Raw genomic sequence first — 17,892 nt, 5'->3', positions numbered from 1 at the left:
GAAAAGATGGTATCCTCTTCTTGGTCACAATAAAATCTGAGTTTTCTCAGAACGGCAGGATGTCAAAGTCTGGTATTTAACACCAGCAAACATTTAGTTCTGTTTCCTGTTAGGAGTTGGAGTCAATGATCTGTACAGACTCACTATATTATACTCTAACTCAAGCACACTTTTGGTGAAACTTATAACACCTGTGGTATGAGCTAGCCATTATTTGCCTATTGTGGTATGAATATAAACTTTCAATAGCTGTGATGTGTAGACAAGTGAATATCAGAGCTATTTTTTTTAGCACCTGCTGTATGAGATCATTATTTCCTGAATCTTTGTGGCAAAGCAAAGAATTAAACAATACATTCTCCTGCTGTGGCTGATTTGCATGCATAAGTGTCAAGATGTGGTGACCACAATATACAGACACTTCCTGGTGATACTCTTCTTAAAGTCTACACATTGTAGTCTGTAAACTACTATCTGTATGGGTCGTCAGTTGTTATTATCAGTTCAAAATATTACAGTAATACCACCTACTCATCCATTACTGCATACCTGGTTATCACTTTAGGCTTTGTAGGAAGAGCTACAGTGTTAACATAAGTTTTTTACCTTATAGTTTTGTAAACTTGACCTAGAATTACAGCCCTGCTGCTGCCTGCAATGTCTTTACATTATGCCCCTTTACAACTTTTGCAAAATCAAAGGCTCTTATTGGTTTGTTTCTTTGTAAACTTTTAATGAGTGCAAAGCCTGATTACCTATGATGATGAGAATGCTGCTATTACCTGGGAGTTACAGAAAACAAGTGTTGACATACTCGAGAAAGCTGGATTGTGAAAGTTAAGATATGTCTAGTCTTTTCCTGAGAATTTGTTGACAGCCTGATGGGTTTAAAACTCAAATTAAAAAATCTGATAATCAAAGGATAAGATCAGAGGAAATGAATGAGTGTTTTACCATGAGTGTGATGGTCAACTGGATTATCCATGATCACCTCAACCAGAAATTTCCATAAATCTGAAGATTTGGTAAAAATGTATAGAGAAATAGGGAGACTTTTCATGAATGCTTAGTGCAGAAATTTAATTTTTGATGTATTACAGCAATGTCTCTTGCACATTGTAGCAGCTTTTCTCAGTTTTGAAAACTTTCTTTGACTGCCACAAAATATTGAGACAATATAAAGATCACGTTTCTGTTTCCAACAAATGTGTCTTTGCTGAATTTTCAGTCAAACTAAATATCAACTCCGTTGAAAATATACTAACTACAAACAGATCAATCTGTATTAGAGCTCCTTGCTTATTATGTTCAATGCGATATTAGCATTTTGTCTTTTCACAAAATTTATGACTTTCAACATGTTGAAATGGACTTTTCCTCCAGAATTATATTATCAGTGTAAATTTGTATATGTCCATATATGGTGAAAGAGGCGTGTCTGACACGTTTATGTTCCAAATGCACTACACAGTTATCAATGAGCGGCCCAGTAAAATTGCACGTAACTTTTGATGATAAGTTCATTAATTATTTTTTGGGAGAAAACAGCAACTGTGATTTTTTAATCTCCTAAAATATGTTGGCATGCATGGTCAAAAGACAATGCACAGTGGAGTATGTTATGCAATGTTACTCTTCATAAATGAATTGTCTTCCAGATTAGAATGAAATTTTAACAATAACATTGAACTGTACACACATTTTGGCAGTGCAGAAAAATTGAACACTGGGCATATTGACACGGAGGGAGTAGAAAAAACACTACCGCTATGTTTAACAAACAGAACAAAAGGAAAAAGACATCAAAAACTAAAGCTAAACGGAGCTTTCAAAGCGGGTTACTTGGTAGACACATTAATTCAACTCCGAACACCAAAAATTTGTTTGTTTTTACTTTTAATGATAAAGCAAGAAACAAAAACAAAAATAACATTTTGGAAAGCAATTATATAGAAGGTTAATGAAAATAAATGAGTTGATTTTTCAGGATTCATGATCAGAATTTTATAAACTTGTTTCAAAAATGCATTATTTTAATTTCAACAACTCTTTACCATACAAAACATTTACATTTTCATCATTTTGAAACTAAATATCTTACTTTTCTGAGAATAAATAAATAGTTCTTTTCAAATAGCTTTGATATCGTCTACTGTGTTTGCACTGTGCCTTTGTAGTGCTTGCATCTGTTGTGTCATTTCTAAAATTTGTTCAAAGCTTGCACTAAGTCCTGACATGTGTTGGAAATATGCCTCTTTTTCTACTTGGACTGTAAAGTTGTTGATGCCATATTCCTTGAAAATGGCGGTAACTTGAGAAATGATTTTCTGTTCGCTGACATCCGGCATGACTTGTATATGTACCGTTCCAGCAGTAATATCCGAGGAGTGTTCCCAGAAGTGCTGGTCTCTGTAGGAAAGCACGCCCTCTATGTTCATAACCTAGAAAGCAAAGAGTTGTATCACAGATGTTTGTGATTAGGGATTCAACATTGAGAATTGCAGACATGTATGTATTTACTGCGAGAATGGCATATGATGACAATTTTGAAAGTACTACATAAATTAATTATAAAAATAAAGAGTCCAGTGAATATAGTTTGATAACATGAAATACACATCCTACAGTTTCGGGATAACTTGCTGAGAATGATACACAGTCCACTGTACCTCAGATCTTCCATTGTAAATTCTACATGAAATAGTGCTGATGAATAAAAATTTCTTGCAAATAGAAATATCCTGGGAAAGGACAACGTTGGACTTGGGAAGGAAATAGTTCTCTCCAACTGCAGTATCTTTAAACCACAACATGAATATAATCATTGTGCCTTGGAATCCAAACTGACACATCAACAACCAATGAAAGCTGTTCCAAATGAGTCTAATACAAAATGGTTGTTGAAAAGTAGCTGCTATCTGCTGTACAGTATGACTGAAAATTGACTTAACATTGAAACACTTCAAACTTTCACCTGACACAAAACTAACAAACCACATATGGTCTATACTCAGAATACAGAGTTTTATTTCACAAAACTGTGCACAATACTTTACCCATCCATTAAAACTCTTCACCATAGAGGTCAAGCCAAACCATTGTACGGACAATAAATGTACAAAGTTTGATGCTGAAGGGTTTGGAGACAGCAGGAGGTAAGATCAATGAGGGCTTGCTTACCTTATCAAATCCTTCAGTAAGTTTACATTCTAGCTCAGGTGGTGTTCTCTGCAGCAGTATGAGTGAAGATTCTTTCAGAAGGGGTAGTACACTGATGAATATCATAGTTGCAATAAATATTGAACAGACTGGGTCTGCGATGAGTAATCCAAACTGATCAATGAGGATTGAGGAAACAATAACTCCAACACTGCCCAGAGTATCAGCCAAGACATGCAGGAAAATACCTGCCAAGGAAACACATAAAATGATGAAATGAGATTTGGTTACAGACGGAAAATTGCACCTCCTTTCATAGTAGTAGCAGATTTCCGTCAAACAAGATGAGAAGTGTTTCATACTGTGACCTCTGAACTTTCTTGGATATTTGTGATTAAGACTGTTTTCCTTGAACTGAAATCTTGATTTGCATAATTTGGCCTAAACATGTCACCTTTCAAACATTGGAAAGGGTATTCATTGCTCACTGGGAAGAAAGCCTATTATTCAACAACATAATACAATTTTTGTGTGTACTTGTTTCGTAATTTTATTGCCCTTGATGGAAACTTAGTATGTTGAATTATATTGTAGACTGCCTTTATGACTTTTATAAAGGAGCATCTTAAAAGATACAGTGCATCAAAGGTAGATAAATGATATGTCTCTGTCTTTAGTGAATGAAAACAAAAAAATTTTTATCTTCAAAATTAGGGGGAAGGGGACAATCCTTTTAGTGTGACACTCAGAATGAACTACATCTGTCACCTTTTCACCTTTGACACAACAATTTGACCCCTGACCTCACCTTGCATGTTGGCATTGTGTCTGGGCTGTTCTTTCTTCTGCCCATGCCCATGCCCGTGACCGTGACTTTGACCGTGGCTGTGGCCATGGCTATGGCCGTGGCCATGATCATGGGAATGCCCATGGCTTTGACTGTGGGAGACTGGACAGCTGTGACCATGGGAGCCATGGACGTGAGAATGGGCGTGTCTGAATGCAAATATACCAATCAAGTTGACAGCCAATCCAGCGACAGATACCGTCTGCATAACAATCGGAGAAAGTTAAAGATGTGAGAGATTGTGTGATACTGGATATAAAATGTAAACTTTCGTGTCAGTAACCATTCAAAATGTTCTTTCTAGAAGTATACAAATGTACAGGACTTTGTGAATATTCATGCTGCAATGTTAGTAGAAGACTGATGGATTACAGATTTTGAGATTGAGGGTCAATTTTACTGATGTGGTTTTTGTCAACCTCCTCCCCAATTATGAAAATGAAAATAATAACACTAACTGACAAAGTCAACAAAAAGGCTTCATCAATACATGAAATATCTGTTTTAATATGACATATCTTTGTAGATATGAACAAGGTAATGACTGTTACATTGGCTACTATCTATTCTACATAGCAGTTTTTGTGATATCTACGAATGAACCCCAGGCTTGTAACATCCCTTATTTTGTGGATGAAAAATCACGCATTTGACTTACTGAGACCAGGAGAATACACATTGGACCTTCTTGAGATCAGCATTGCATCATTTTACTGATGACACTTGTCAAACAGTATTGATCACTACAAAAAACTTACCAAGAGTTTCTCTGTATTAATTTGCGGTGGATCTATCAGCCTGCCTAATGCAGCTGTGAAGACAAAGACTGCTATGACTACCAGGAAGATACCATTTATGAATCCAGACAGAACTTCAACTCTTCCATAACTATGAATGAAACAATATAAAAAATGTAAGTAGATAAGTCATTACAATGATTTATTGAAGTCACACTGCATTCACAGCACTTTTAATTAGGGCAACCTGAAACACAGTGAAGTATAACTGAAGTCACATCAGATATGAAGTTTCACATCATTTTGCATTATGTTTTACTTTTTTGGAAAGAAGAGGACTTTGCTGCGATTTTTGGAGCTTGGGCTCACATCTGCTGCACCATTCAATGTTCATTGGTCGGTCAAAATCGGCCATTACAGTAGATGATGTAATCAAACCATCACATGTCTGTCTTGCTTCGGATTGTGTTTTCCACTGAACCCTCTGAACAACATCTCTGGTTTAATTCACAAAGGATTGTCAGTTGGGAAAACACTTCGTACTTTTATGGAAAAAAGTTTCTGCATACACAATCAATACTCACAAATGCAGTCTTACAGTCTATTCGTATGACTCATTTCAGTCAACATACATTTTGTCAGATTCTGACTGCTTGAAAGGTACACAAAGTCTGGTTTGCTGCTTGATAATGTGTTAATATTCATGCTATGAAAAAAGTTAATTCTTTTCTAGGGAATGCACAGATGGAATCTATGAGAAGTCAAACTTACCCATATGAGAATATTCTAGTGGCTTTCCATCTTGTCATGACAGCCGCTGTGAGTCCCATTACCAGTGCAGTACAATCAAACAACATGTGAAAGCCATCGGATATCAAACCCAGACTGTTGGTCCACACACCATACAGCAACTCAACAAAGGTAAACACCTGTAAGGGATGAAATTTGACGAATGTTGAAGGTTTCTGAAATATTGTCAAGAAGGTGGTATCACGGCAAAGTGTGTAAAGTACCTTATTGATTATCAAAGGATGGTGAGTTTGAGTGTCAGTTATGGCCAGAGTAGAGGACTCAATATTGGAGAATGATGAGTTTGAGACTCCAGTATGTTGTGGTGCCTGTTAGCAAGGCACTTTACTCCCCAATACTTCGTTGAACACACAATTCTTGATTGGTACCTCATCATGTATATAGGGTTTGCCGGTGTCAGATAGTACAGTATAAAGTTTTAAAAAATCTTCATATTGTCAAATATTAATCTTTAAGTCTGAATGTGTAGAATGTTGATTGTGAAGTTGCACGTAAATGGGCCAGTTGCTGGTTCAGGCAGGGCTCCTCAAGACATCTAAAAGCTACATTACTGCTGCACACAACTACAATACAAAACATCGTTCCTGCCACAATGTGTCAGACATGGAACTGACAAAGTGATAGAATTATTACGTGTAAATGTGCACTTTCACTTCCAGAAAATACTCACCAGGTTGATGCAGAGAAAATAGAATATCTGACGTGAGTCATATTCTCCCAAGACTTGTCTCAGAATATTTTTACAAATAGTGACTAGAGACTGTGACGTCTTCTGCAGAGCATCACCGGTAAAACTGTACAGAGGATGGCCGCCTGCATCATAACCAATGAAGCTGCCTTTCGTTCCACTCTTTGGAGTCGGTGAAGACAGAATACGAGATGCTACCAAAAGTAATTGAATGCAATAATGTAAAGGGAATGGAAATAAAATGTTTTTAGTGGAAGAGAGGTTGGTAGGTACTTTGATTAACTACAAAGTCTTCTCTAGGATATGAAGTTTGTACACCTTTTCACCCCATTTCCCAGTTTGTAGGTCCAACTAGACCATTGCAAACAATAGGGTTGACCCAAAGCTGTGTTTGAAAGGGTACTGTAAGGGTTAAAAGTCACCATGATCTGATATTGTTTGTCTGTCATCATATGGTTACCATGGTAATTCAACACTTTCATGAATATAATCAAACACTTATTAGACAATCCGTACAGCAATACTATATACGACAACAGATAAAAACATTAAATATTATTGACGGTATTGAATTAACCATACTCCATGTCAAACTGATGTATGACATATATCTTTTCTATGTTATGTCATTCATGTGCTCTTTCAATATAGGTTTCCAGCTTTGCTTTCAATCATTCCATTTCTCTCTTACATATGGCCTTAAAAACCACTTCATAGACAAACAAAATAAGTAACTGACAATGAATCAACAATTTATCTATTGATGTTTGAATATATTTGTTTTCAGACAATCACTCAATCACTACCTGGAATAAATGAATAATTCTTACATATCATAAACAGGATAGTGCTGCAGATAAGACCTCCAGTCAACATGTGTTCATGGCTTATCAAATGTTCCTCCTGGTCTTTGCTGAGCTGGGTGATTTTTGTGGTCATGGGATGGCTCCAGAACACACTCAACAGGAGAGCAAAGAACAGTACTGAGAGAGAGCCAAACCGTGTCGTCTTGGAGGAATCCAGTCTGCTTGTGCAGACAGATTCAATGTAGTAGTCAAATATAAATACACAGACTGTGATGGTGAAGAATGGGATACACATGGACCACCAAGATTCTACTTTTGTCTGAAAAGTGAAAGCCAATCAGAAGTATTCAATAAACAATCTGTATCTAATAGTTAAGTGAAATATATTACCGGTAGTCTATCCTATGTACACATAAGGATGACAACTTGGGAATGTATTATCTTTTTAATAAACCCTTTAAGCGCAAAAGTCAATTTTTTTCACCTTTATAAAATATAAGCCAGTCAAATTTATTTTTGATTTTTTTGCAAAGATTTTGATAAAAAAGTGCAGCCAATGAAATATGATGTCCATTTGGTCCAAAATTATCAAAAAAATACAGAAAAATTCATAAATATTGCTAAAATTTTGGCAGGAAAAAATTACAGGACGCAAAGGGTTAATAGATGGGGCTGAACATTTTGGGTATCAGGTTTTCAACACAAAAGTACTGCAATTAGATATTTACACATACCAGTCAGTGAACAGAATACGAAAGACAGAATACAAAACACTGAGCCAATAGTGTAAAGGCATACAGGGCATGCAGGTGAATTGAAAAGAAAATTTGAAAAATCCAAGAATGGAAAGGCATGAAGAGATTTACATATACACATGAACAAGGTGGTGTTGCTGCAACAGCACAGGGACCAATACTTCAAATACATACAATGCTATATTGGATTGCATAGACATAAAATAAAATTATCATAGTATCTCCAAGTCAAAGACAAGTTTACAATATCATCAGTCATATCGATGGAATAGACTAAGTAAATACTTACCCCTTGTGTTGCTATGATAAACAAAGCCCATGGCAACAGTATCACAGCTGATACTGCTGTGGACACTGCATGGAGTCGTTTGGTGCCACCGATGTCAACTGACAATTTCCTGCCAGCACTCTTGTACGTGATGTTGATGAGTAAGAGTACAACAAGGAGAACAACTCCACCCTACAATGTCAAAACCATGGTTGAAGGGCCTTTGGTTACAGAATTTCAGCTATTTGCAGATTTTTGCATTTTTTTTTTACTTCATTTGCATATTTTTGACACCAACATGTTCATTTGAACAAATTCACATCTTGGTTCTTGAGTGAGTCTGTACACACAATACTAAGATGGTAGTTGTGGTTTTCAAGGTTTTGATGTAGACAGACAGATAGACAGACAGCATACATACATATATATACATACATACACACATACATACATATTAACACTGCAGACTGACCATATAAGCTCTCTTTTGTATATATACATATACAAAAATGTGAGCTAATAGAAACGATATAAATTTCTTCAATGTAGACATCTTTGAAGGACATGAACTTGAAGATTTTTAAATTGTGAGCAATAAAATTGTCAAATATTGTCTTTGACTTGATATAATGTCAACTACCACTTTTGATGTTTCTAAGCTCTATGAGAATAGTTTCAGCAGGCCACAAAATGTCAAGAGTTTCTTGGGGAAAGGAAACCAAGACTTTAAACAGTAAAATGTTTTTTTTTCCATTTATAGACAGTAGATAAATCTTTCCCAATGTCACAGTCTGGTAGAATAATTCTTTTTGGTTCATTTTCAGCAACTTTCATCATTTTCTAAGCGATTTTCAAAATGTCCTGATGCCACAACAAGTAATGGCAGTGCTGAGTTGAAGTGTGGCATCTGAGTGATGAACTGGTCCTAAAACACTTTGTAAACAATTTTCAATGTAAAAATCAACATATTACTTTGTTGTATCTGACTAAGAAAGTACATTACCTTGTGATCAGAAAGTCCAAACCATGAAATGGAAGAATAAAATAAATGTTCAATGGCATTTCGATGATGACCCTCAGCTGTATTGAATGGTTAAGGAAAGAGCGTTGTCATGAAATCATTTGAGGTATGCTAAAACACAGCAACCCTGCACACACATATATTGACTACTTATCTTGCTTTTCTGGTTAATATCAAAGTAAGATATTATGTGAAAGCTTTCTTTACCTGTTTTGTACGTAAGCAGACCTGTACATATGTTGATGATTGAAGATGGAAAACTATATTATTGGCTCCAAAAGTAATACGACTTTGACAGAGATAATGTCAAAAACAGCAAGTTTGTCTTTTGGAAATTTGTTTTGCAAACAATATGTACCAGTACCTTCTTTATATTTGTATGATTTTTACAAAGAGACATTTGACATGTACATTTCACAGAGGTAGCTCTACTTGATAATGGCTCAGCTTTCATAAGTATTATTAACCAGTACAAAGACTCTCACTGTCCAGTTTTCTGGCAAATCCTGCTTTGAACTGACTTGATATGTGTACACAGGGTTGCTATCATCCATTTGGTTCACATTAGGTAAGTCCATGTCGGATCTGAAGACTCTGGTAACACATATTGAAGCAAATACAGTGTTAAGATGAGTGAAAGGATACGATGGGCTACCGTCCTGACATTAATGTCAACATCAAAGAGTAGAAGACATATTACAGCAAATATGAATAAGACTGCTCCACGCACCTGAGAGGATAATAAGAATGGTTGGTTATCACTACTTGGACACATCAATCAATGACAGGGATAACAATAAAGTGATATTGAAAAGCAACATTATAATCATAAAAGGTATAAACTTGTTTGCACACTTAATCTCTGGCTCTGATATTTTTGGACAGCCACACGGCAAAGTGATCAATATTTGCTATTAGAGCCGGCAAAACTACAAACAAATGACTGAATATTTTGATACTTCAGTGTAAAACAGCTCTTCTCTTTGAGGCTGAGTTCTGCACATACATGTATATTTCCTTAACATTCAGGAGAGGTTGAAAAAAATATGCCGAACACGGTTCTTTCAGATAAGTGAAGACAAACCAAGTAATTTGCATAAGTTTATATTCAAGTACAGTCTAATAATAATGTGATGGAAATGTAACTGCAAATATCTCCGGTCATTTTGATTCAATGAATTATCAAAAATTTTTAGCAACCTTGCCCGTTCATCAAGGCAGCTTTATTTTATGATGGAACTATCATGTTAGGACATCTGTTCATGAAAGGGGTATACAAAATGTTTCTCAGATTCTGTCAACTCACTTTTGACTTTTCGGATGCTCCTCCGGAAGCAAAGATGGCACTCAAACCAGCAAGTACTACTACATCATTGTGTTCAAAAAGCAATATCGTCCTGAAATGAAAAATATCAATGCTGAGGAACGGTGATCTCTGAGAAAATGTGAAGACATCAACATGACCTACGTTGATTAAATTAATTTAATTACAATTAAATCAGTACATGAAATAAAATGACTATGAACTGCAGTGCAGTAGACTTATTCACTACTGGTTGCATTAAATATTTTACTCAACAAGGCATCCTAGAACGTCTGTGAAATTCTCGAACTCTCCCACAGTTTAACATATCAATGGGCAAAAATACAGTGTTCAACTGAGTTACAGTATCTTATTCAGGATTCATTTTAATCATGACGTATACTTTTCATGCTGACACACAAAGCTGATACCGCCACCTTTTTCTAATGTAAGAATTCACATTGAAAGAAATATTGTTGAGAAATTTCATTTTTTCTTTCAATGCTAGCCATAATGTTAACAGACAGTATTAATTCAATGGATTGAGTGATGCCATGATGACTGGTAGAGTTTATGCTCAAGTAAAGAAACATGACAAGTCACATTGGTCTACTAGTAAAGTTTATTTTTCATCAGTGTGAAGTGACAGTTAAAGGGAGGGCATTGTCCAATCTGTGGCTGTGTGACTCTCCTGTTGATAAACATTGCCTCTTCCAAGACATTGGTGATGAATGTCGTGCAAACATGAAGTAAACTCAGCGTCTGATGTATATTCATAGTTTACCAGTATTGTAACGTTCCAATCACTGCAAGATTTTGCATAATAAACTTTGGTTGCGTGAATGAAGATGCTTTTGCTGCAGTCAAAAGTTTCGGTACAGCTGCCATTTTAAATTTTCGATATGCACAAGGGATGCTGGGATAGCTTGTATATAGCAATAAACCTGTTATGCAGGTCCTCTTGGCACAGCCACAGATGGGACAACCTCTTTCTCTTTCATATACTGTACTTTTACAGAATGTTTTATAAAATTTTTCATTTGCTCCTATGATGACAGAATCATCTTTTCATTTCTACTGATGCGATAGCATAAATTTCAGGTAGACTTTTTTGTTAATTTAAGTAACCTATGAAATTTCATACATTAGTTGATGACCTTTGAACTTACCTGGCTGGCCCACACAGTGTGAGTCCAAACAGCCACAGTAAATTTATTATATTGCCGATAACAGCGTGTTTTATTACACGAACCCACTACAGAAAGACATAAGAGAACAATTGTGTTTAAATCAATGCTAGAAAATATGTCCATTGGCAAGCTGTCCAAACAAACGAATCAATAAACATTTTCTGTTGATAGTAAAGGGAAAATTGCTGGAATTTTTCATAGTATCTCCATTAGTTTTTGCTCTAGAAAGCAGTATATTTTTTTACTCTTCTTTCTGAACTTAATTGAAACAGTAGTACCAGCCTTGCCAAAACATCACACTGTGTACGATACGCAATGTTATTTCTGATAAATATGTATTTTAATCCTGACCAAATTCAGTTGTCGATAGTAACATTGGACATAATGCACATACAGACTGTGCTAACAGTTTGAACACTAGACATTTAGACACATGATGAGAGTAGAACAAATATCTTACAAAAATAAAGAAAAGTAAGTTGGAAGATACATCAAAAGTAACAGTAAAGTGAACTCTAAGAAATATAAGTACAGTGTTTTCTCTCAACTGTTTCAAGTCATAGTCTGCCCTGAAAGAACTACAAGCACAGAAATCACACACTAAACCTTTGACCCTCAACACAGACTAAACTTAGGGAGCAAAGGCATCTGTCCACTTATGTAATAGTGACCTAAATGTCGTAACCTATGAATTCGCTCTTGTCTAGTGATATCACTCCCTTGGAAAAGTAAAAATGTCACCGATCATTCTGCTAACTAAGGTGACAAATGTGACATGGTATGTACACATTCAAAAGAAAAGCCAATGACGTGTTGTGGTTTGGTCTCTGGGTAAATATGTGAAATCTATGTTGATGTTTTGATAGTGGTAAAATTTGAAAGCAGAACTTGAAACATTGCATCGATGATAAAAAAAAACGCTCCCTTAAATATCAAGTCATCCCTAGTTTTGATGAATGAGTTCCATGAACATGAACTTAGCAAAACACTGCCCATAAGTGAAATACTCCACTGTGCATTTTGTTCTATGTATGCATATAAAGAAAATTATCAAAAATATTCTCTCAATCACATTGATTCCATGTAGAGGATTCTTAGGAAACTTAGTATTAAACGTTGGTGGAGCTTTGCAATTAAACAAAAGAGATTGAATATTTTTATGACAGGTGGATATTTGTTTTCCATCAAGCCTACATGGAACTGAAGATCTGTGACACTTAACACATCACAGATCTCTGATTGGCCCTTATCTGATTTCTGATTGGCCCTTACAGTACAAGATTTCTGATTGGCCCTTATCTGATTTTTGATTGGCCCTTACCTGATTTCTGATTGGCCGTTACAGTACCTGATTTCTGATTGGCCCTTACCTGATTTCCTGTTATTCTTTTACCAGCTGACACAGGTTTCTGAAGCAAGACCAAGATGAGTGATGATCTAGAAGAACAAAGTAGGACAGTTCATCGTAATGTAAAGACTGCTACTGGTCCTTTCATTTCAATGTCTTTCCTCAATATGGATGATATACTGGCTACATGGTCAAAGTCAAAATGACTGGACAGCTCTAGAAACAAGGGTAAAGGTCAACTCCAAAAAAAATAATAGAATATACATGATATTTCTGTTATTATAGATTTACTCAAGAATTACACAGAGTCATTGTAGTCTAACAACTAATGCTATTATGAAGGCTCTGGGTTCTTCAATTTTTGGTACATACCAAAATTTAAGTATGTTTTGGTAAATCCACATTTGGTCTATGTCAATGTGTTGTGTGAACCTATGTTGTGTGGACCTATGTTGTGTGGACCTACATCAAAAGGATCAAAGCATTAAAAATTGCTAATGCATATTTGTGTTCATATGAAATGTTATTTGAATGGAGAGTCATCTTATGTACCAATGATACAGCATATCATTGGCTTTATTCAACATCTCGATGCAGAAACTGGAGAACACCCTGTTACAGTGACACAGAACATTCCGATGCAGAAACTAGCTACACACTTACCCTGCTTTGACCAGGAACAGGAATGGTACAACATGTACCAGCTTCAGTGTGTCATAGGACAGGAATATTCCAAAAGCTCTGAGAAACTTGGCAATCACTAATAGTAGAACATAGGGTGCCAGCCTGTAAAGTTAGAACATTATAAAAAGAATGAGGTATGTGGCATTTTAAAGACACATTATGCATTTTCAATCACCAGTCTTGGTAACTGATAAGGAAAAATTACAATTAATGTAATTTTGATAACATGAACAAACTGTTCACCAATTCATGCTCTACCGGTACAACATCTGGCATTGCTTTCAATGACCTATCTGAGACCCGTCTGAGATTTGACCTGACCTTATTTATTTGATGACCTCCCCTAAATTGACCTGACTAGATTGACTATAAGTTGGAGTCAATGGCACATCAATTTGTCTAAACCAACTTATATTAATTCAATCATCATCATTAGACCTGACTTTCACAACATACTTTAATGTAATGAGAATGCATCATGGGGACAGATATTCTGAGACATTCTGACTCTCACTGTACACACTTTTAAATTACTTTCCTGGTCTACCGACTGCGGGGGCTTATTTTCAAGCTTTGAGTAAGAGATTTTTCACCATGATACTTTTATAAAAATAAAAAATTTAGTTTTTTCCAGGGATAGTGGCCATTTTGAATTTGAAATGTTGGTAAATGTTTGTTTCTTCCAGCATCAAAATTTGCATGATGACCCCAGATTTTTATTCTTGCTTTGTTAAGAGAATGGTTGAAAAATTTGTTGGGGAAAGTTTGAGCAAAGGTTGAAGTCTTTCAATCAAGAGGCATGTAAACCCTTAATTTGCCTTTCCACTGCTGTTTCTTTTGTATACTAATGGATCTAATGATATATTACAAAGGAGGAAACTCTTGGTCGCTATTTCCTAACACTATACACTGATATCAACTGGTAATTAAGCTATATTGCTATTCATAAACTGACACACTACCTAGACTCCAGATGGTAAGAACACCAGTCAAGATGTTCATACACCACAAAGATTAAAGCATTCATATTACTGACACTACGGTTGTGAAGTTTGTTTCTTGTCCATGTTCGCCAGGAGTATGCATACTGATGGTCCATAGCTTTGACTGGTTTGATTAACTATGAAGGGTCCTACTAATTACTGCCCATCACTGCCCATCACTGCCCATCGCTGCCCATCAGGAAAGTAACCTTCCAATAACTGTAAGCAGTCCATATCCCAATACAAAAGACCATCACTCTTTGTAAAAACAGACGAGATAATAGTCCCAGGTCCAAAAAACGTTTATTTCCAAACAAGTAGCAACACTAATCGTATGCAGTGATTTGTATCACCACTACTGCCTGTCAACGTCCGACCATTGCCCGTCAGACATTAGCCCTCCAATTACTGCAATCAGTTGATATCCCAAGTTATTACTCACTATAAAACCAAACAAAATAGTAGTCCAAGACCCTGAAAACGTTGATTTTCGCATTTGATGTTGGAACACTGCCTGGCCTGTCGGGACCTTAGAGCTCCTGTAGATATAGATGGTAGTTCTGAGACAGGACTTGGGCATTTGGAGTAAAACAGATTCATATTTTGTAGCTTTATAGAAATATTAATGGTCTTTGGTATTGAGATATTGCCTGATTACAGTAATTGGAAGGTTAATTTCCTGACGGGCAGTGACCGGCAGTAATTAGTAGGACTGACTATGAAAATGGCTTCACCTTGACTTTCTAGATTTTCACTCACACAGCTTCTATCATTTTTTATTTTGCTACAGCATGGAAGTATTTAGCTCAGCGTGGAAGGGCTGTGTTACCATAGGCCTCCCATCACAGAGGCATATACTAGCTAGTAACACATGTACAGCCCTGCCACGCAGAGCAGAAGGTATGGGCTTTTTACCTCTATGCTGCGATAATGTTGGTACTAGACTGGTAACTATGACAAAACGCAGGGAAAGGAAATCTATAACTCATATATTTATTTACAATATTGAACATTTTATTTGGGTTCATCAGATATCAACAACTAGGAGCCCTTTTCACACTTACATGCTGAACAAACGCTAAAGTGAACACAGAGTTATCCTACGTCACGTGTACGAAAGCAACCATGAGGACAGGCGCTGAGCTCAATTTACGTACGGCCCTGTGATGTCTTCACAAACCTGGCGCCCGTAGATCGAGCCAAGAGCCTATGTGCCTGGCAGTCACAGTGGAGCAGTGTTCAGTAAGGTTCGGGGTGTACCTCCAATGTTCGGGCGAGTGTGACTATGACACTGAGTGAATCTTACCTTGCGGGATCAATTCTTCCTAACTGGCGGTTTTGTGACAGCATTGAATCTACATACTTTCCTTCCATTATCTTCGTCAGTCAAAGATAATAAGTTTTTCTTCTCATTGATCATAACCCGGCACAATACGAAAAAACATTAGGAGCCGGAAATTGTAATATACAGCGACGTGTCGTTTGTTCGCTTTTTCTTTTTCGCTGTTCTAGAAGCGCGGCCTCTATGTCAAATTTTGTCAACTACCTTCGTCTTCGTAGAATACGCAAATCAACGTGCGCCTCCTATAATATATTTATATTTTCTTTCCTTTTTATTATTTTCAAACGTAAGAGGCGCTCTTCATATTTGAATCAAGTGTAGGAAGCGCTTTTCTCGGCCGGCCTCTGTACTATATTTTGTCGAGTGCTCTTGTCTTCCTCACGTGAACAAATAACAGTACCGATAATTAAAGATTTATGGTTTATTTTCTCTTAATCGTCATCAAATATTAGAGGCAATATTCATATTTTGACCTTTAATTCGACTAATTTTGCATCAAAGTGCTCCTTCTACAAAGTTTTTTTGTGCGCTTCTCACAAATTTCTGACTGGTATAAAGTGCGGCCTCTAAGTCATACTTTGTCGAGTTTTTTCGTCTACATATAATGCATGAATTAAGTGCGCCCTCTATGATAGATTTGTGTGTTCTTTCCATTTTATTATTTAACGGCCTCTTCATGTTTTTGCTAATGGCCAAAGTAATCTCTCTACCTAGAAATTTTGTATTCTTTCTTTTACATAAATGACCATTGTAAGGGTCTATCTTTGCATTTCTGATATAGAAGGACGACAGCGATGGAAGTGCGCCCTCTATATTGATTTACCTTTTCTTTCTTTTTTATCATTGTCAAACATGTAGGCTGACTGAATTTGGTTGCTACCCGAACGGCGAGCTCGACCCGAGTGGCACTGCATATATAGCATGCGTTGCGACCAAACGACTTGGAGTTCCTGGTAACTTAAATTCCATCAATGGCCTATCAACGAAATCCTGGCCTCTCCCATACCGGGCCGGAGGTGGGACTTATCGGGTTACAACTCGCCAAAATGCTGCCGCAAAGCACAGTCACCTGTTTTCTAAAATTCTGCTCGGCGCCTACGCGTACGCGCCCCACAGACGGTGTCATATGCCTGAGAAGAGGCATATGTACACACGTCTATGGGGCGCTCAGCCGCAGAGCGGAATTTTAGAAAACAGGTGACTGTTAAGCAAACTTAACTAGGTTTGTACATTTTGGTGTTTTCTATCTAATTCAGGAAATGAAGGAGTATTTATGTTGATTGTTGTCAGTTTGCACCAAGCTTAACGCAATTTTACGAACTTTTAGTCGGTAAAAGCACATTTTAACGTCTATCATGTTGACGGCAAAATCTGGCAACGATATTGACACTTGTTTTGGTTCGATGGAGATTATTTCCGGTTATGCAAAGCCAAACGTATCTTGAGTTGACATGCCAACGGGGTTTTTCCTGTGCTACATCAATTGTTTTAGGGTTCACACTGGTGCACGAAGGGTAATTTAAGCGGTAAAAGAAGTAGCGGAGTCATTATTATAAAATCCCCAAATCTCGATGAGTGCTTCACCGTCAAGTACTTTATGACATCTTTGTTTGAGGAACTTCGTTTGTTGCAGCGTGTTTCTCTGACAAAAAGAGTTTTTTCATACCGCACACTGTAAGTAGATTTTTCACTATTTACGCTCGCGGTAGATTCACTGTGCCTCTGCCCAGCAGCGTATCTGAGATACTATGCCCAGTCCCTCTATCTTGTGAGGTCTTTTTTTGCCTTTCATGCAAATCTATCGAAACAGTAGCATCATCAGGCACTATGTACTAGTGTTCTTATAAATTCTGCTCCGCAGGTTTCTTCTGTGACTCATTGCAGCACAGATAAACCTAATACAAGTAGTGAAAATGTTGCGAAATTTGGCATCGATAGCGTTATATTGCCA

General features: G+C 36.7%; 1 protein-coding gene across 1 annotated transcript; it reads right to left on the bottom strand.

The window, feature by feature from the left end:
- Window positions 1-1,057: 1,057 nt before the first annotated feature.
- On the bottom strand, window positions 1,058-16,103 carry LOC139121886 (proton-coupled zinc antiporter SLC30A5-like). Its single transcript, XM_070687155.1, has 15 exons — window positions 15,906-16,103; window positions 13,596-13,718; window positions 12,955-13,021; window positions 11,564-11,649; window positions 10,398-10,488; window positions 9,737-9,821; window positions 9,074-9,150; window positions 8,092-8,262; window positions 7,072-7,366; window positions 6,224-6,435; window positions 5,515-5,672; window positions 4,765-4,894; window positions 3,968-4,208; window positions 3,181-3,407; window positions 1,058-2,441 (listed from the first exon to the last, which is right to left on the bottom strand). The coding sequence occupies exons 1-15, from the start codon at window positions 15,971-15,973 to the stop codon at window positions 2,130-2,132; spliced, it is 2,343 nt and encodes a 780-aa protein (XP_070543256.1). The 5' UTR covers window positions 15,974-16,103; the 3' UTR covers window positions 1,058-2,129.
- Window positions 16,104-17,892: the final 1,789 nt, after the last annotated feature.

This window comes from Ptychodera flava, chromosome 21 (genome assembly GCF_041260155.1).
Source record: "Ptychodera flava strain L36383 chromosome 21, AS_Pfla_20210202, whole genome shotgun sequence".
Classification (NCBI taxonomy): domain Eukaryota; kingdom Metazoa; phylum Hemichordata; class Enteropneusta; family Ptychoderidae; genus Ptychodera; species Ptychodera flava.
This window is presented reverse-complemented; position numbering and strand designations above follow the sequence as displayed.